The 21,589-nt window shown below is 39.2% G+C and overlaps 1 protein-coding gene across 1 annotated transcript in view; it reads left to right on the top strand.

Annotated features, from left to right (window-relative positions):
- Positions 1-21,589, top strand: part of LOC142833749 (histone deacetylase 2) — a 42,578-nt gene that overhangs the window by 5,091 nt on the left and 15,898 nt on the right. The window contains exon 2 of the mRNA XM_075945480.1: positions 18,663-18,775. Within this exon, the coding sequence (XP_075801595.1) occupies positions 18,663-18,775 (113 nt within the window). The remainder of the gene's footprint in view (positions 1-18,662; positions 18,776-21,589) is intronic.

The raw sequence follows: 21,589 nt of genomic DNA, 5'->3' as shown, positions 1-21,589 counted from the left end.
TGAAATGCGGTGCCCGTACATTAGTGTTCTCTTTCCATGGTCACGGTCAGATGAAATGCGGTGCCCTTACATTAGTGTTCTCTTTCCATGGTCACGGTCAGATGAAATGCGGTGCCCTTACATTAGTGTTCTCTTTCCATGGTCACGGTCAGGTGAAATGCGGTGCCCGTACATTAGTGTTCTACTCTTTCCATGGTCATGGTCAGATGAAATGCGGTGCCCGTACATTAGTGTTCTACTCTTTCCATGGTCATGGTCAGATGAAATGCGGTGCCCGTACATTAGTGTTCTACTCTTTCCATGGTCATGGTCAGATGAAATGCGGTGCCCGTACATTAGTGTTCTACTCTTTCCATGGTCACGGTCAGATGAAATGCGGTGCCCTTACATTAGTGTTCTACTCTTTCCATGGTCACGGTCAGATGAAATGCGGTGCCCGTACATTAGTGTTCTACTCTTTCCATGGTCACGGTCAGATGAAATGCGGTGCCCTTACATTAGTGTTCTACTCTTTCCATGGTCATGGTCAGATGAAATGCGGTGCCCGTACATTAGTGTTCTACTCTTTCCATGGTCATGGTCAGATGAAATGCGGTGCCCGTACATTAGTGTTCTACTCTTTCCATGGTCATGGTCAGATGAAATGCGGTGCCCGTACATTAGTGTTCTACTCTTTCCATGGTCACCGTCAGATGAAATGCGGTGCCCGTACATTAGTGTTCTCTTTCCATGGTCATGGTCAGATGAAATGCGGTGCCCTTACATTAGTGTTCTACTCTTTCCATGGTCATGGTCAGATGAAATGCGGTGCCCGTACATTAGTGTTCTACTCTTTCCATCACAGTCAGATGAAATGCGGTGCCCTTACATTAGTGTTCTCTTTCCATGGTCACGGTCAGGTGAAATGCGGTGCCCGTACATTAGTGTTCTCTTTCCATGGTCACGGTCAGATGAAATGCGGTGCCCGTACATTAGTGTTCTACTCTTTCCATGGTCACCGTCAGGTGAAATGCGGTGCCCTTACATTAGTGTTCTACTCTTTCCATGGTCATGGTCAGATGAAATGCGGTGCCCGTACATTAGTGTTCTACTCTTTCCATGGTCACCGTCAGGTGAAATGCGGTGCCCTTACATTAGTGTTCTACTCTTTCCATGGTCACGGTCAGATGAAATGCGGTGCCCGTACATTAGTGTTCTACTCTTTCCATCACAGTCAGATGAAATGCGGTGCCCTTACATTAGTGTTCTACTCTTTCCATGGTCACCGTCAGATGAAATGCGGTGCCCGTACATTAGTGTTCTCTTTCCATGGTCATGGTCAGATGAAATGCGGTGCCCTTACATTAGTGTTCTACTCTTTCCATGGTCATGGTCAGATGAAATGCGGTGCCCGTACATTAGTGTTCTACTCTTTCCATGGTCACGGTCAGATGAAATGCGGTGCCCGTACATTAGTGTTCTACTCTTTCCATGGTCACCGTCAGGTGAAATGCGGTGCCCTTACATTAGTGTTCTACTCTTTCCATGGTCATGGTCAGATGAAATGCGGTGCCCGTACATTAGTGTTCTACTCTTTCCATGGTCACCGTCAGGTGAAATGCGGTGCCCTTACATTAGTGTTCTACTCTTTCCATGGTCACGGTCAGATGAAATGCGGTGCCCGTACATTAGTGTTCTACTCTTTCCATCACAGTCAGATGAAATGCGGTGCCCTTACATTAGTGTTCTACTCTTTCCATGGTCACCGTCAGATGAAATGCGGTGCCCGTACATTAGTGTTCTCTTTCCATGGTCATGGTCAGATGAAATGCGGTGCCCTTACATTAGTGTTCTACTCTTTCCATGGTCATGGTCAGATGAAATGCGGTGCCCGTACATTAGTGTTCTACTCTTTCCATGGTCATGGTCAGATGAAATGCGGTGCCCGTACATTAGTGTTCTACTCTTTCCATCACAGTCAGATGAAATGCGGTGCCCTTACATTAGTGTTCTCTTTCCATGGTCACCGTCAGATGAAATGCGGTGCCCGTACATTAGTGTTCTCTTTCCATGGTCACCGTCAGATGAAATGCGGTGCCCGTACATTAGTGTTCTCTTTCCATGGTCACCGTCAGATGAAATGCGGTGCCCGTACATTAGTGTTCTCTTTCCATGGTCACGGTCAGATGAAATGCGGTGCCCGTACATTAGTGTTCTACTCTTTCCATGGTCACAGTCAGCCTCACAGTTCTGGTGGTTTTTATTCCAGTGCATGAAGCCATTTTTGGGCTCAGAAACATGAGAATGTTTTAAGTCCCTGCTGTGTGCCATGTAGACTAAGATTACTTACAAAGGAAATGAATGTTTGTCATAGAGTAAGGGAGGAAAAGAACCCTTGGTGGAGTGACAGACAAGCATCTCAAGGAAGAAAATATAGCAGCCTTTAAGACATCCTCCCACGACACAGCAGAGGCCAAGACCTTAGAGTGTCATACCAAAGATGTCATACCAGAAGCTGACATGAGGAGCTAGGGGGTGCAGGGCCAAGCCATAAAGGGCCAGGCCACAACAAACTTGATTGGCTAAGATTTTGACATATTTAGGAAGTGTCTTGAAGCTTTTAGAGTAGAAGACTGTCTTAATTTGCAAGAGGTAGGATGTAGTGTAGGCTGAAAACAAGAATTAAATATATTTGTCTACATAAAATGAAGCAGTTGTATTTTGGATAGAAATGGGTACAGTTGAAGAATGGTTTATAGAGGAAAACGTGAAAAATGTTGGTAGCTAGGACATGGGGTTAGAGCTGGAGAATGGTGATTTCTCGATTGAGCATTTGGATAGAGGAGAGACTACACATTGAGGTTGTTTAAACTCCTCAGGGGCTCTATGTTGGCTGTCATGTATTTGAGATCTTTATTTAGAGCAAATGAAAATACTTAGGAAAGTGACCTCTGTGAGCCTGAAACCTAGGGAGGAGAAGAAGCTACTGAGATTGTATTTCCCAGCGGACAAGCTCATAAATCATTGAGGTGTTGAAGGAGATGATATGGAGAGACACAGCACCAGGAGCCATTTCTGAGAAAAGGCACAGGACAGAACGCCATCCCTGGAGTACTTGGGCACCTCACTTTGTGCCTGCCTGACCAGTAGCCGGCTCTCGTTTAATGGACCAACTTGGAAGAGTGTTGGAGGAAATGTGCTTAGGGAAGGAACTGGAGGAACGCAGTATTGTGAAAACCCAAGCCCAGGATGTTTTCCAGCAGAGGGCCAGCTGTGTTAGAACCTTTTACAGGACCAGTGCTGTGTGGCTGACAAAAAGTACATAGAAGTCTTTTTATTCGTTTTTTTTCTTGATTAATTTTGACAGCTTATCTGTATGCAGGTGTGAAAATACTTTTCAGTCCTGAAATTAAAATGATCTGAAAAGTACAAGTTTTATCCTGAATTAATATAATTCCATTTATTATCTTTACTCCACTTACTGTGATAGTTACATATTTTTGCTTCAGAAATACATTTGATTATAGAATTTTGCTCCAGTTTTAGTACATTATGTATTTTTATCTTGAGTTGAGTTTTTCTGGATATTCTTGATTGGTAAAATGTATTTAAGTATTTGAACAAAAAAAATGGGATAACATTTAAATATGTCCAAATTATCTAACTGACAGCGACCATATAGGTCTATAAATTAAGAAAAGAGAAGGGGGCTAGATGGCTTAGCAGTTTAAAGCACTGCTGCTCTTTTAGAGGACCTGGGTTCAATTCTCAGCACCCACTTGGTGGCTCACGTCAGTACTCAAGTACCAGGGGGTCTGATGCCTTCTGCTCTCCACAGGCACTGGGCACAGATAAACGCCCATACACATCAAATACATTTTTTAAAGGATCAGTTCAGTTAACATTTTCTTAAAAGGAAGGGAGCAGGACTTTAAGATGTAAATTCTACAGGATAGCCTATACAAAATTGATACTGAGCAGGACAAGTTAGAAATTATTCTCCCTTCCCTCACTCTTGCAAGAATTACCTGTCCTCTGCCGCTGAGTGTTATTGTTAAAGGCATGAGCTGCCATACCCACAAAATGGTTCTTTTATTTTTTTGACATTATAATGTGATTGCTTCATTTTCTTTTTCCCCTTCTCCCTCCACTGCTGTCTTTCAAATTCATGACCTCTTTTCTTTAATTGTTGTGCATTTTACACACACACACACACACACACACACACACACACACTCCTAAATACATAAATACAACCTGTTCAGCCTGTATAATGTTACTTGGAGATATTTTCAGGGTTGACCATTGGTACTGGATAACCAGTTGGTCTGCTCTTCCCTGGGGAAGACTATTTTTCCTGCCCTCATTACTTAGTTGCCTGTAGTTCTTTGTCTGGGCTTGAGGCCTCATGAGCATTCCCTGATCTACATTAGCATGTAGATCATTAGTGGTCTATTAGTGTCCTTATTCAGGTTATGTTTAGGCAGCCACACTGGTGAGACTTTATGGGTGTAGCTTCTGATATGGCTGGGAGACAGTCTCACAGCAGACTCCCTGTTCCTCTGGCTCTTACAGTCTTTCTGCTCCTTCTTCCCCTGTGATCCCTGAGCCTTGACTGCAGGGGTTATATGGTAGTCCTACCAGTTGGTGCTGGGCTCCACAGCTCTGCATTTTCAGTTGGTTGTAGTTTTCTGTAATGTGTAAGAACAAATATGTAGAATGTAGATAGGGATGGTGCTGGTTTAGTAAAATGGCAATTGTAAGTTCTATTCCAAGATCAGCCCTGTGGAGTTGGCTAGGTTTTCAGTATGAGGCATGATTTCCCTCATGCTGAATTTGTCTTACTTATAATTAGAAAGCTGCTGGTTACTGCAAAGGTGTGCATGCCACTAGCACACTGATGATGCCATGGTGGTTGTTATTGGGATTCATAGGTGTCAGAACTGCGTGAGACTGTTGGGTGCTTCCTTCCTTGGAAGTTTGCAGAACTCCTTTCTGTAACACAAAGAGTAGACCTAGAGGAGGCTTTCAAATAAGGTCTAGCTTAGGGGCCTCTGGGCCCAGCTTCCGAAATGCATGGTGTCTTCAGCAATAAGCAGTTACCTTCCACCTCTAGGGGACTTTAGACTCTTTAGGCCAATACCCTAAAAAGTTTTGGGAATCTCTTGGTCAACCCTGACCAACAACTCGAAAGAGGGCTTTTCATGCCTAGTATTGAGGATTTTGATGGCTCATGGCTCTGGAGGGGGCATTTGTATATTTATACACTGACTTATGTGGATTGTACGTATTTTAGGCTGATAAGTTACTTTTGGCTTCTTGAGACATCCTTACTGTTATTTTACCCTCCTCCTTCTTTGCTCTTTTTTCTCCCTCCCCCTACCTATTTAGAGCCTTCTCCCTATGTTCCCCTTATATTTCCTCTTTATCTGCTCCTTTTTTCCTCTGCCCTTCCCTTGTGTGCTGAGGAGCTAAACCAAAGGCCTGCATATACTAGAGGAGGATTCCACCCCTGATCCTAAGCCTATGGAGGAATTCTGAAAAATATAATCATCATCTGTGGCTTGACTGTACTTGGAAGTATATGTCTTTAGGCTGAGTGAATATTCCTAGTGAGAATAAGGCCTCAAAATTATGATAGAAGTTTATTGAAAGCTCTATGTATAGTAATATAAATTTGAGGCTCTTGTAGTTACAAGTTACTTTTATAAATTAGGTAGGTCATTTATTTTGTTCATATTCTGTAAGTAACAAAGATCATGCTTTGATTAAAAATATTTAAACTATATTCTTTTCTCATTAGCCCTGGTTCTGACTTTCTTGTGACCCCGTCATTGCTCTGCGGAGACAAGACAAAAGAGTATTCAGTTTACTTCTCTCTGTATCTGATCTGTCCTCTCTGTATCTGAATGTGGTGCCTATCAGCTAGTTGTGTAACTTTGGCTATGTCACCTAACATTTTCAGGTGCTACTTCACAATTACAGAATAGTAGCACATCCATGAGTTAAAAGGCAAAAAAAAAAACTATTATAAAGTAGTAGATGAATGTTCTTTATATCACTTTTTTCCTCTAAAAACTAGGATTTAAGGTTGGGTGGATAGAGAGAGTATCTGGAAGGACTTTGCAGAGGGAAAGATATGTTCAAAATATTTTTAAATTTAAAATTGTTTTAGATAATAAAAATATGTAACAAGTATTTCTCCATCCTGCGATCCAACTCCCAAATAATGACACAGAAATTTAACTGTTAATTATGAAAACTCAGCCTTAGCTTAGGCATGTCCCACTAGCTCTTCTATCTTAAATTAACCCATGTTTTTATTAATCTATGTTTTCCACATGGCTTTTACCTCTCTTTCATCTTGCACCTCCTGTTTCCTCTCTGTCTGGCTGGCTTCTCTGCCTCGCTTTCCAGAGTCCTCTCTGCCTGGAAGTCCCACCTCTACTCCCTGCCTACTTTTTGGCCATTTAACTCTTTATTAAAACAATGAGAAGGCACCTTGATAAAGACACATAGTCACTGTGTATAAAGATTATTTCCCTCTTTTTGTCTAAATAAAAAGGAAAGATTTTAACTCTTAATGTAAAACTATAGATAAGAAGAACTATTATCAAGTGAGAATTATATTCACAATGTTTAGTCCATATGTGTTTGGCAAATTTGGAGAAAGTACTGTATTCTCTATCGTCAGCAGTCTAGGCAAGAGCAGTTTCTTACCCAGGGGCTAACTTTGCCATAGCAAAAGTGAACTCCATATGGAGGTTATTTGATGCTCATCATCATATTTTTAAGTAAATTACTGCTGCCAGGAGCAGATGTGTCTCACTGTCATGAAAAACCTTAGGTTGTTAAAACATCTTGAATGCCATATTCTGTAGGTTTCTGAGTGTTTGAAAACCACATATCTAAATTATATCTCTATTTAATCTTGAAAACATGCCTAATATGACTACATTTTTGCTTATTATAGATGACTAGCTACTAAGCTGTATTTCTTAAATATATATTATATTTCTAATTGGCTGTATGGGTATAATAACCTTAGACAAGAGCAAAACCATATATATGGTATGACAAAAAATAACCTTAATTTTGTATCAGTATATAAAAATTTATGCTCAATATAAAATGTTTGAGACTAGTAGTTGTTCAAAACTAGACTCAACAGTCCACCCTTTTATCTCATCATTTCTGTGCTATATGCCCCCGTTTTTCCTTCAGAAAGATATCCCTGAATCTAATCTCCTTTCTTCAGTTTTTTTCTGACCATGACCAATGATAACTTGTAACCAGCCCCACTAAATATTGACAAATAGCCATAACCCACCATAAGACCAAAAACCAAACACCCTACTTCTTGAAAATGTGGGCATTGTGTTGTCTAGTGGCAAAGGCATTTTTAGGAGACTCTGAGAAAATTGGGATAATGGTCAAGTCCCGGGAGAGCTAGCTGTTTTCTGGTGGTCTTGTGAGGTAAAGTGTGAGGTTTGTCTGATATCTGGGCTGGATATTCAGTGAGACAGGACCATCTCTGATAGTAGCTTTGAAGTTGTTCAAAGATTTTTGTAACATTTTGTAAGATTTTGAGGAAACTGCAACAGAGACATGCTGAGAGCCTGCATCATCTGGGCTACTTACCTTTATTGGTGTCTGCTCTGTTTTATTTACAACATATAAACTTTTTAAAGGTATCATATAAATCTTCATTAACACAAGTATGGAATGTACAGTGTACACAAGTCAGTTAAAGATGATTTTGTGTTTGAGCAAGTAGAAGACATCTGATGAAGGCATAAATCACAATCCCACACCAGTTTGGAATTATGATTAATAGGATGGTATTTATTTAAAAGGGCGAAAAAAACTTACAGATCACCGTCCCAGACAACAGCCCTCTGCGCAATCAGGAAGGGAGTCTAGTCGCCGGAAGTGGAGCAGGAAATGAGAGAGAGGGGAGGGAAGTAGCCACTTTTTTAAAGAGATAGACCACGCCCCAATGGGCTGGTATCTCAGCGGCTATAGGCTGGAGGAGCGGAAGGACCTCCCACAACACCTCCCCCTTTTGTTTAAGTAAGAGAGTTCTAAACCTACTACGAAATTATATACAATAAGTACAAATATCCTATTCTAACTAGCTTAGGTCTTGTATAATAAATAACTTGGCCAAGTCATGAGAGAAAAGTAAGTACATTTATATAGTCCTCAACCCCATCGAAGATCTGAGAAGGGAAATAATGTTACCTGGGTAATTAGGAAGTTCAGTAAAACAACTTCCAAAACATGCAACAAATCACAGAGACAACCAGATACCTGGGCAATCACCCAAAGTCACATTTGCTGTGTTGAAGCAATCAACTTTGGCTAAGACCTAACATAACTGATATACCATTTTCAAAGGCAAGCAACTTTTCAAAACTATCTTACCCTGTCTTGGCAGGATATGACAGTCCTGTTTTATCCATTGATGCACGCTCTGTGTCTCTGTCAGTGGTTGAGGTATGGGCATTTCTTTGCCCAAAGGCCAGTTCTGCCAAAAAGAAAGGCTCCAGGTAGAGTGTCTTTGGTGCTCAACATTCTCTCGGGAATAGATCGGTGCTGCCAGGAGCAATTGTGTCTCACTATCACGAAACTCTGAGTTAGATTGGAGGCCATTTTCTACAGCTCTTTGAAGAGGTTGAAGATTATCTATACTGAGTATAATCTCTATATATCTAAAGAACCTGATTAGTCTAATTATAAATGACGAACTTAGATGACTATTGATCTATATAATTCTCAATATCTATCTAACTTAAAGACTAAGACAATAAACAACTGTGTAACAAATGAGGATAATGACCTCCAAATATAAACAATGTACAAATATACATTGCAATATGGTAAATATATATCAATACACAAACAATATATAAGTATCTTAATCAGAAGTAGAAATGTACACTGCAATATGGTAAATATATACAATATATATAAATACAATATATGTCAATACAAAAAAATGTTTTAAACAGAGATAGAATCATGCATGCATATAATAGTCAATATAATTTAACTTTGTATCAATATACAAGAATCGATACCAATATATTTGTCTAAAAACAGTAACTCACAATTACAAATCTATTATCCCATCATCCCTTCTTTTTTTTTTCAAAATGATCCCTGAGCTTATAAAATTCTTCCCCCAACCCTCAACCATATACTAATTATAATCAACCCCTAAGTGATGTCCCTAAACCCACGGACAAACTTTAGTGGGAGAGGGGACGTTGCCCTCTAGAATTACTTCCAGCTGTCATGGGGGCGACGTTCTTTTTGGGGGATCCTTTGAAAATAAAATGATGGTTAAATTTCAAGATCAATGTCTTTTAAAATTGCAAATAGTCTCTGAGTATTTTGTGCAGGTCTGGCCAGAATGTTGTGTAAGATGTGCACCATTTCAGTTAACCAAGTTGGGATCGTCTTGTGCAGCTGGTACCCAAAACAGGTCTTGTAGTAGCGCTATCAGTATCATGACATCATATCAACCAGGTAGAGTTGTTGTTATGGGGCCCCATCTTCTTCCTGGAAACTTCAGAAGTCACTTCAGGATAAACTAATTGTTCATTGTGAAAAACTTAAACATTAATCATATAGACATATATATATATATATATATATATATATATATATATATATATATATATATATATTCAATGAAAGGCATGATAGATATATTCAATGAAAAGTATGATAGATATGAACAAAAGCAAAGATTTTTTCTAAACTCATATTTCTTTCTGTCCCATATCATGGCTCTTGACATGAGACATAAACTCCAGAAACTCTGGGTTTTTCTCTTACCAACAGGCTTGGAATTGGAGAGGGACTGAGCCAGAGTCCAACTTCAAAACCAGCTCTATATATTTATAAATAAATGCACATTAATACATATTTAAAGATAAGTGTAGAATAATTTCACTTACGGAACCTATTCGATTTTCTTGCCGATTCTTATTGGGTTGTAAATATTTTCCATCTGTCAGTATTCCAACATCCAGAGTCCCTTGAATTTTTTGAAGATGAGTGTTTTCCTGCAGAGATAAGAAGAGAACCCTGCCCCCGTACTATATGTTTTTCTTACCACCTGTATGAATATCATCATTGTAGATGAGCTGTCATTTCTCCTTTCCAAGAGGTTTCTCCTCTTTAAATCGAAACTTTTTGATGGTATCCACAGTTTTTCTTCTCCTGTGGAAACAAGAGCAAAACCCCTTCCCCAACATAGCACATCTCCTGGCTTCCATTGAGAGATCAGCACATCTTTGAAATAAATCGGTTGATTTAGTTCAGCAGACTTTTCCATTATCCAGTGTCTCTCTGCCGCTATTGTTCCTTTCTCATAAGCGTTAAGAGAATTCAAGGTTAATAAAGCATTATGCAATCTATTTCTGGGGGTATTTTCTGTCCCTTTCTGTTTGTTCAGCATGTCCTTTATAGTACGATTTGATCTTTCTATAACTGCCTGACCTGTAGGATTATTTGGTATACCTGTAATATGTTTTATATTATAATAATCAAAAAAGCATTTCATTTTCTTAGATACATATGCTGGACCATTATCTGTCTTTATTTGTGCAGGTATACCCATGATGGCCATAACTTCCAATAAATGTGTGATTACTGAATCAGCCTTTTCTGAGCTCAGGGCAGTAGCCCATTGAAAACCTGAATATGGTGTGGTCTATGGTGTGGTATACATATTTTAATTTACCAAATTCCATAAAGTGGAACACTTCCATCTGCCAGATTTCATTCCTTTGAGTACCCTTTGGGTTACTCCCTGCAGGTAACGGTGTTTGATTATAGAAAGAACAAGTAGGACATCTCTTTATAATGTCCTTAGCTTGTTGCCATGTAATGGAAAATTCTTTCTTTAGGCCTTTACTATTGACGTGATGCTTTTTATGAAATTCTGGGGCCTGCAACACGCTTCCAATCAATAATTGATCAATCTCAGCGTTACCTTGTGCTAGAGGACCAGGCAGACCAGTATGGGACTGGATGTGTGTTATGGGACAAATCCTATTCCTGATTATGTCTTGTACCTGAATAAACAATGAAGTCAACTCTGTGTCATCTTGTATAAATTCAGCCATTTCAATATGCAAGATAATTCTTTCTGCATATTGTGAATCTGTAACTATATTAAGAGGTTCTTTAAAATCCCTTAGCATCATAAGAATGGCATATAATTTTGCCTTCTGGACAGAATTATAAGGGCTTTGTTTCACCTTACTCAATTCATCTGACTTGTAACCTGCTTTCCCTGATTTATTTGCATCAGTATAAAACGTACAGGCTCCAGTTACTGGAGCATCACGTACAATTCTAGGAAGAATCCAAGAAGTTCTCTTTATGAGGTTAAGTCTATCATTTTTGGGATAGTTGCTATTAATTTCTCCCAAAATATTAGTACAAGCTCTTTGCCATGGTTCATTGTCTTCCCATAACTTTTTTATTTCTTCAGTAGTAAAAGGCACTATAATTTCTGTTGGGTCTATACTTGCTAGTTGACCAAGTCTCAGCTTACCTTTTATAATTAATTCAGAGACTTTTTCCACATAAGTTTTTAATTTTTTATTTGGTTTATTAGGTATAAATATCCACTCTAAAATAATATCTTCCCTCTGCATTAGAATCCCTGTAGGAGAAATTCTGGAAAGCAATATGACTAGGATGCAGGTAAGATTTGGGTTCACCCTATCCACATGTGCCTCCTGTAATTTTTCCTCAATCATTGTCAGTTCCTTTTCTGCTTCAGCTGTCAGTTTTCTTGGACTATTCAAATCTTTATCACCATTTAAGGTTTTGTTTAAATGAACTATTAGATCAGGTGTTATCCCAACAGCTGGTCGTAGACTGGAAATGTCTCCTAACAATCTTTGGAAGTCATTAAGAGTCTTTAACCGGTCTCTCCTAATTTGTGCCTTTTGTGTTTTAATTTTCTCTAACCCTATTCTGTAACCTAGGTAATTAATAGAATTTCCTCTTTTAATCTTTTCAGGGGCAATTTGCAATCCCCACCTAGGCAAGACTTTCTTTACTTCTTCAAACATCCTTTCTAAAGTATCTTTATTTGAATCAGATAACGAGATGTCATCCATGTAATGATAAATTATGGACTTGGGGAATTATTTACGAATTATTTCCAATGGCTTACTTACAAAATATTGGCACAATGTAGGACTATTGAGCATACCCTGTGGGAGGATAGTCCATTGATAGCTCCTATTAGGCTGAGAATTATTATAAGTAGGCACTGTGAAGGCAAATTTTTCTCTATCCTTTTCTTTTAATGGTATAGTGAGAAAACAATCTTTCAAATCAATAACTATAAGAGGCCATCCTTTTGGTAATTGAGAAGGCAAAGGAGTTCCAGATTGTAGTGGGCCCATAGGCTGAATTACCTTGTTGACAGCTCTTAAATCTGTCACCATTCTCCATTTACCAGATTTCTTTTTTACAACAAAGACAGGAGAATTCCAAGGGCTGGTTGATTCTTCAATATAGTGAGCATCTAGTTGCTCTTGTACCAGCTGTTCCAATGCCTGTAATTTATCTTCAGCTAGAGGCCACTGTTTGATCCATATTGGCTTCTCAGTTGACCATTTTAAAAGTAGGGCTGTTGGTACCTCTAAAGATTTGCTAATTGCTGTATGTTCTTGTACAGCCTGAATGGCTGGTGACCTTTTTTCCATAATACCTCCTCATATCCTTCCCAGAATTATGAGTTCCTGGAACTACAGGAATGTTAATCTGGGTATTCCATTGCTGTAGAAGGTCACGGCCCCATAAATTTATTGCAATATTGGCTATATATGGCCTTAGTCTTCCTATTTGCCCTTCGGACCCTATGCATTCAACCCATCTTGTCCTTTGTTTTACACGAGATAGGGTTCCAATTCCCAGGAACTGAGCATCTACATCTTGAAGAGGCCAATTCAGATGCCAAGATTCTGGAGTAATGATACTTACATCCGCACCTGTGTCTAATAAGCCTTCAATAAAAGTGCCATTTATACAGACTCTTAGCTTTGGTCTTTGATCGTTAATAGAAGTCTGCCAAAATATACCTTTACTCTGTCCTACTGGGTTTTTTGACTCATCCTCCATACGTAATTCATCATTTAGACCAGTATTAATTTTTTGCAGTAGAAATTGGAGCTTTTAATTTTCTTGGTGAGGCATGTTCTCCACTGTGACTGGGAATGACTGGGCCACTGTTGTCTTGGGGACCTGTGAGAGGCCCCTCAAGGAGTTTCCCGACAGTATCGGGTTGCCTTGTCTGTCTGTTGTTGACCTGCATTCGTTGGACCAATGCTGGCCTTTACTGCATCTCCTACATATACCTGAAGGCCGAGGTCTCCTATTTTTGTCATTCCCAGAGGAGATATTATTCCTAGAAATTCTTTGCCTGCAATCCCTTTTCAGATGCCCTAATTTACCATAATTAAAACACCTGGCAGTTTGATGTCTCCTCATTGCTTTGGAAATCGCTTCTCCTACCCAAGATTCATCATTATAGCTAAACATCTCAACATTCATCGTATGCTGAATCTATTAATCCATAGGTGCTGATCTAGACCTTAAAGGCTCAATTATCTTTTTGCAATCTATGTTTGCATTCTTGAAAGCTAGAGATTCAAGAAGTATTCGTCTAGCTTCTCGGTCTGTTACCCCTATATCCAGAGCCTTAATTAATCTTTGCAATAAGTCAATAAAGGGTTCTCTTTGTCCCTGCCTAATTCTGGTATATGATTCAACCCTTTTTGCTAGATCTTGTATCCTATTCCAAGCATTTAGAGCTGCTTGGTGACATAAACACAGTACTTCATCGTCATAAAGAGCTTGGACCTGTGGATCAGCATATTCTCCTGCACCAAGAATTTGATCTTGGGAAACCTCCACACCTTTTGCTCTTCCTTGCTGTTCTATATGTTTGGATTCTTCTCTGAAATAGATTCCAAACATAAAGGAAGGTCCATTATCTAAAACTGCAGACACTAACTGATGGAAATCATGGGGGCAGCTCTAGCATTAGAAGCCCAAGTCCTTATCATTTCCTTAACATATGCAGAGTGCAAGCCAAAATTAACAATAGCTTGCTTATTTTCTTTTAGATCATTCATTGCTATTGATGTCTATCTAGCTTCTCTGACTCCCTTTGAGCCTTTAGAAGTTGACGCTTTGTCAGAATAAATTACAGGGTATGTCGCTAAAATCCTGGGTAAGCCAGTTCTAATAGCTGGTCGTGGCCTTGTATCCTGTCCTTTTGCCTACTTACTCTGTTCACCAGCTCCAATAATTTCTTCAATCATTTCAAGTCTTTTTATTATTGTCTCTTTTGAATCCTGAGTCTCCTGACCTGCATGAGTTTCTAGTAAAGATTGTATGGTTCTTAGGAGTGCCATAATCTTCCTAAATGATAGAATATTCAAAAGAATACTGAAACCTAGTAACCAGTAAATTAAGTTATTCCCATAGTCATATAAACCTTGCATGATATAATCCATTGTAATAGTAAACAAAACAGTAAAATTCGTGTTGGAAACGAAAAATGCCATTTTACCTATTATCCAGCAGGTGGTGCTGTTGCCAAGTCGCGACGAAAACAGGGTCCTGTTTCAGTGTCTGCCTTAGTATTGGTTAAAACTGGGAAATGCAAGTTGCTCAACAAAGTAAATGTAATTAAATCCATTCCATACGCAGAACCATAAACCCCAAATCCAGGGGTAGAGAAGAGTAACCCAGAAGCCGTGTATGCCTCCACGTGACAGACTTGCCCTGAGGGGTTGCAGCTTTCGGCAACCGCGTGCTCTGGTTCGCGACACTTAAGAGCTGCGCTTACAAGGGAAATTTAAAAACGACTCAGAAAAGAGCAAACCACGCGGGCAGAGACTACACGGGCCTGTGGAGTTTAAATCCACGTGGGGAGGCAAACAATAGGGGGCGTGGGGACTTGAAGTCAATCTGAGGTGTCTAAAGGGAAAATATAAAGAACTGCAGCAAGAAAAGCCACTGCGTGATAATTTATATTAAACTGCTGGCTCCACGCACAAGGCACAGGCTGCAGCTGAGGGAGGGAGGGCTAGCGCCAAGCTGAATTGGTGCAGGCAGCCGTGCAGGGGAAGGAGGGGCCCTAAAACCAAACGTTCGGGCGCCAGATGATGAAGGCGTAAATAACAAACAATTCCACACCAGTTTGGAATTATGATTAATAGGATGGTATTTATTTAAAAAGGGGAAAATCTTACAGATCACCGTCCCAGACAACAGCCCTCTGCGCAATCAGGAAGGGAGTCTAGTCGCCGAAAGTGGAGCAAGAAACAAGAGAGAGAAGAGGGAAGTGGCCGCTTTTTTAAAGAGATAGACCACGCCCCAATGGGCTGGTGTCTCAGTGGCTATTGGCTAGAGCAGTGGAAGGATCTCCCGCAACAGACATCTCTCAACTTTTTAAGTCAGTTTGAGCTGCATAACCAAGCTATAATATAAATCTCTGTATATGTCATATGAAAGGATGACATGCAATAATATTAGTCATGAGGATTCTCTAGCCAACAAGATTTATCATCTCTCATCCAGTCTCAGAGCTGTTCCCATGTCGAGAGATCAGTTTGTACATCACCTGTCTTGTAGTCTTTCTTGGCTTTTTTCCCTATTGTCTGCAGCCAAGATCCTCGGGGCATCTCCTCTAGTCAAATCTAATCTCCGTTAACTTTGAAGGAATCATAGTTTTCCATTTCCTGTGGAAACAAAAGCATAACCTCTCCCCCAGTGTAACACATGGTTGGACTCCACTTTGAAGCCAAGACATCTCTAAAGTAGGTAGGCTGACTTAATTCAGCAGTCCCTTCCACAGCCCAGTGTCGATCTCAGCAGTTGGCATTCCCTGTTCATTAGCATTCAAAACTTCAAGTATCATACAGGTCCAGATGCCCCGTGTATTTCCTATCTTTACTCGGCTTTTTAAAAAATACCATGTACTCTGTCTTTAAATACTTTATTATTTTTAAGCTATTTTTTTCTATGACTATCTACAGCCATTTTCTTCAGTATCTAAGCACATTTTTAAATGTAGTATACCTTTTTAGAGGTTTTCAAGCACCTTCAGTGTTCTCTGACCATGTGTGACAAATCTTAAACAGCCATGTCAGCATCTGTGCAGCTCAGCTTAGCACATGGCACTGGTACTGACTTCAGCCCGCAGGCATGTCTGTATGCCGCCAAGCTCCAGTCTACCTGACTAGTACTAGGAATCCACACCTGACTCCTTGTCCAGAACTCCTTTTTAACTTTCTCAGGCCCTGTATTTGGATATTTGAGCCCCATATTGTATGCCATAAATAATGAGTCTGTTCCGCCAGCCAGCTCCCAAATGATAAGTAAATAAACATAGAGACTTGCTGTAAATTATGAAAGCCCAGCTTGAAATGAAAGCTTAGGCTTGTCCTACTAGCTCTTATAACTTAGCCCATGTTATTACTCTGTGTTCTACCTACCATGTGACTGTTACCTCTCTTGGATCTTGCACCTCCTGTTTCTTCTCCATATCTGACTGGTTTCTCTGCCTCTCCTCAGAGTCCTCTCTGGGCCTTGAAGTCCTGCCAATACCTCCTGTCTAGCTACTAGACATTTAGCTCTTTATTAAAACAACCAGAAGGTTCCTTTGCAAAGACACATTTTCACAGTGTACATAAAGATTATTCCATAACAGAAATATAATTTACAAAAAAGTCATTGTCTACTTAGGCCAACGAGATGTGCTGCTCCTCACTCTGCAGTTTGGATTCGTCTTTGAAAAGATGGCCAGCATTCTAAGTAGTCCTGTATTTGTAAATAGTCTGCAGAAGATCGCTTGTGTTGAAAATGAAATTAAATAAATTGGAGGTACTATACCAACAAATTCAGTCATACTGTTAGGAGACAGGTTTTACAAAATGAATGTTCAGCTGGGGGTCATGACAAAAGTCTATGGTCTCTAAATCGGATCATGAATTCAATGCCTGCCTGGGATACATGGCTAGAATTTTATCTTAAGGGGAAAAAAAGCAAATGTTTCCTGGATGATTGTCAACTAGATAGCATGAAACATCATAATCTTTGGTTTCCATTGTACAAATGGAACAGTATTATTAGGGAAGTTTCTGAAGGTGGTTGTTTTGTTTTTGAGAAAGGTTCTTACTATGTGACTCTGCTGGCTTGGAATACTGTGTGTAGATAGATCAGGTTGGCCTTGAATTTACAGAGATCCACCCTTCTGCTTTCCCAAGTACTGGATGTACATCCCTGCTCTGAGCTTAAGCTCTATTGTTTTAAGGGCAGCTAGGAAAGGTTTGGTGTCTAGCTTTTAGTGTATAAACCAGTATTGAAACAGTCATATTTGCAGGCTGCTAAAATCAATTCAACTGTCCTAACAAGTGTTTGAACATGTTATGTAAACTCTAATATTACTGGTAATTTCTCATTTCCTGCTTGATACTGCTGTTGTTAGAAAGTATCCCTTATAGGGCTGAAGAGATGGCTTATCAGTTAAGAACACTGGAGGTACCTGCTGAGGACCCAAGGTTCTGTTCCCAGCACACATATGGTGGCTTATAGCCATTGTAACTCCAGTTCCGGGGATCTGACACCTTCTGATCTCCATGGGCTCCAGGCATGTATGTGGTCTGCTTATGTACATGCAGGTAGACACTCAGATGCATAAAATAGAAATAAACAAATAAACACATTTTTTAATGGAATCCCTTACCTTAGAAAAGACATACATAATATTTTCTAAGTCTGTTCACTTTCTCATTGTCAATATTTCATAAGATAAGTACAACCTTACCTAAAAGTATTTTGTTGATGAAAACCAGATTTTAGCTTTAAGACATTGGGATCTAAGACACTTTGACAGGCTACAACTGTCTAGTTGTGATGACAAAACTGTTCTTACTACCCTGAAAATGCCATGAATGTGTCGCATAGCAAAATTTCCTTTAGACCCTAAATTTCAGTTACCAATCTCCCCTAATAGACACTGAACACTTAAGCCCTCCCATAACACCAGCTCAACTGTCAGAGATTTCTGTGGGGTACTAGAAAGTTATTCAAGAAGCCAATACTAGCTGAACAAATTAAATATACCCAAAACTTGAAGAAATACATTTTATGTATCTAAATTTATAAAATAAACAATGAAAAAAACCCACTAAAAATGGGTTTCACTTTAAAATTGGAAAACTAAAAGCCAGAAAAATTTTCCTTCCTCTACAAAGAAATCGAGTACTCAGCATGTATAAGAGCTGCATAATATATTAGGTTGCTAGTAAAATTTGAATGTTACAAAAGTAATTTTTTAAGGGATTTTTTTTTTAAGATTTATTTGCTATGTACGTGAGTGGTCTGTTTTCTAGCATGTCTGCATGGCAGAAGGCGGCATCAGATCCCATTATGGATGATTGTAAGCCACTATGTGGTTTTTTGGGAATTGAACTCTGGACCTCTGGAAGAGCAACCAGTGCTCTTAACAATTAAGCCATTTCTTCAGCCCAAATAATCTAATTTTAAACAACTCTTTAAGTGATAATTTTTTTAAGGTTGAACACACAAACATAAATGTCTGTGTTATCTAATAGCCATATTTTGTCTTTTAGGTGATATTGGAAATTATTATTATGGCCAGGGTCATCCCATGAAACCTCATAGAATCCGGATGACTCATAACTTGCTGCTAAATTATGGTTTATACCGAAAGATGGAAATATATGTAAGTACTCCTTTGGCACTGTTTCTCTAAACTAGTATTTGATAGCTTCTTTGTACACTACTGTGGGAGATGCATTTAGTAAATGAAAAGATCTGAGAGAAGACGACTCTTTTGGTTTTATTCATCAGAGAAAGTCTACATAGGAGTAGACTCTTCCCTCCTTGATCATCTCAAACCACCACCTCAGTCCACCCTGGTCTTGGGCCATGTTTCTGAAGAATAACTTTGCCCAATATACCAAATATTTTGTGACAATATTGTTGTGTTGCCTGTACTGCTTGAAAGAATTGACCTGATATTGGTGAGATAACTTAATAGCTAAAGAAAGGCACTTACCACTAAGCCTAATGACATGAGTTTATTTGCCAGAACTCTCAAAGTGGAAGGAGAGATCTAATTCCCCCAAGTTGTCTTTAGATTCTACATGGGTGCAATGAAACACACACCTCCAAAAATAAGTAAATACAATGTAATTTTAAAAAGAAAGAATTGATCTGGACTATTGCAAGATTTATAGAAAATTAATCTTAATTTATTTGGTTATCACATACATGTATATGATATATGTAATATATAAGTATATAATTATAATATATAAATATATATATTACATTACTGTTAATGATAGCCAGGTAAATAAAAATAGTGTAAGATCCACAGCCACCTTATGAATTTGCACAATGAGGGCAGGGGTGTATATAAAAAGTGTAAGATAGGATGATGCTTAACTGCTCAAGGAGAAGAGGATTTGAAACAGTTTACTAAGTCTGTAAGCTAAGACCTTTCAGCTGGTCTTGTTCCATCAGACCACATTAGCCTGGAAGGAATCCATAGGTTCTCATCTTTTACGGAAACAAAGCAGAACCTCTTTTCCAAAGTAACATATCCTTAGACTCAAATTTTGAAGTCAAGATACTTTTAAAATATATATGTATGTGTGTGTTGTTTTAGCTTAGCAGCCCTTGCAATGAAATGTCTCTCTGTACTTAGCTCATTCACAGTCAAAAAAGTCAAAGAAAACACAATAATATACATAATCCAGTGTTTTCCGTCTTTATGTGGCTTATTTTTTTACTCTATTACTTTTTAATATTTAATTATCTTTATGACTTTAATCTATGACTTTCTGTACTTTTTCTTCTTTCTCATAAGCCCATGTACATTTATCCAACACTGTGACCCATTTAGAGGTTCTTTTTTTATCTGAACCTATTTTTACTACATTTCTGTAATCATTTTCTGACCAGGAGCACTTTTTTTTTTTTATTTATGATAAGCAGGCACGGCTAGGGCCAACTCTAATTCCACTCGGTCCATCATGGTGGAGATTTGTTCACCTTCTCTCTGAGCCATGCTTACCTCCCCAGCTCCAGGGACGTAGCAGGTCTATGTCACCATTAAGCAGGTAATACTGCTCACAAAACCACATTTAAGTGTAGGACCTCCCAAAAGAACCAGACTTCGTGAGGCAAGCATGAACCAGGAAGCTGCCATTTCTTAAAGAAGCTGTGCAGGTTTTGCTGCTAATACTGTATCAGGAAGCCTCTTAAAGGAGTATTATCTCTGCTTGCCAGCAAACAGAGCCTATCTGAAAAAAATGCAGCTACCAAGAAGCTGCACTTGGCTCCCATTTTTGTGGGTTTAGAAGGCCCACCTTTTTTTCTTAAGCTTTTTAGGTCTTATGTGGATCCATGCCAGACAGTGGGCACCATTTTGTAACCAGAGACTGCTTGTTAGTTTCCCTGCCACCCAGATCAAAATAATAACACAAGCTATATTAATTTTAACACTGTTGGACTGATTTCTCAGTCGTATTTCTAGCTAGCTCTTATATCTTAAATTAACCCATTTCTATTATTTTACATTTTACCACAAGGCTCACGGTTACCTCCTGCTTCTTGGGCAACTATATGATGTCTGCCTCCTTTGGCAGCTACGTGGCATATCCTTGACTCCACCTATTCTGTGCTCTGGTTGTGGTGGTACATGCCGGTAGGATTTGCTGAGGGAGCTGTGAAATCCAAACAGGGATATATAGAGAGAGTAGGCAGTCTAGGAGACGCCATGTAGCTGCAGAAGGAGAAAGATGCCCAGAACCTTTACCGTGAGACATGTCTGCTTCTGCCAGCACCAATTACTTCAGAGAGGTTGATGGGCATTGAAGAAACTCGTTACTGCTCTTGCCTGGACTGCTTGATGGTGTACTGTATGAACTGGACATGCAGGACCCACAGAAAAGTGATGCTGAACTTTCCAAAAGACAGGATAGTCCTTCAGGGTTCCTGCTTCACAGAAGAAACTGCCAGACATTCTCCAGGACACAGAAGAAAATGACCGAGAAACTGCTAATATAGGCAAAATGGCCTTTCAAATTTTCTGCTTCATGGAAAAGTCTGCCAGATATTATGGGCCTGTAGGCTGAAGGTGGATGCCCCAATGGTACAGAAGAACTTTGGGTGACTATCCTGGCAGTGAGATATGTCTGTCAATTATAGAGTTTTGGAAGTTGCTTACAATGTACTTTCTGTTTACTTAGGTAATATTATATCCTTCTGAAGTCTTTGAAGAGTTGAAGACAGACAGAGTTATAGTTTTTCTTAGTTATGATAAAGTATAAATTAGATATAAAACTTTGGACACACAAAGATAAAATAGATGATAGAGTATTTTTCTTAATTTGTCAAATGTAAATGTTACGACTAAATATTTTAACTATAATTCTTGCTTGATAGCTGTTTTGTACATGTAATTTTATTATGTTAAGGTTAAAACATTCCTTTTTAATTAAGACAGAAAAGAGAAGATGATGTGGGA

This window comes from Microtus pennsylvanicus, chromosome 1, assembly GCF_037038515.1.
Source record: "Microtus pennsylvanicus isolate mMicPen1 chromosome 1, mMicPen1.hap1, whole genome shotgun sequence".
NCBI lineage: Eukaryota > Metazoa > Chordata > Mammalia > Rodentia > Cricetidae > Microtus > Microtus pennsylvanicus.
This window is presented reverse-complemented; position numbering and strand designations above follow the sequence as displayed.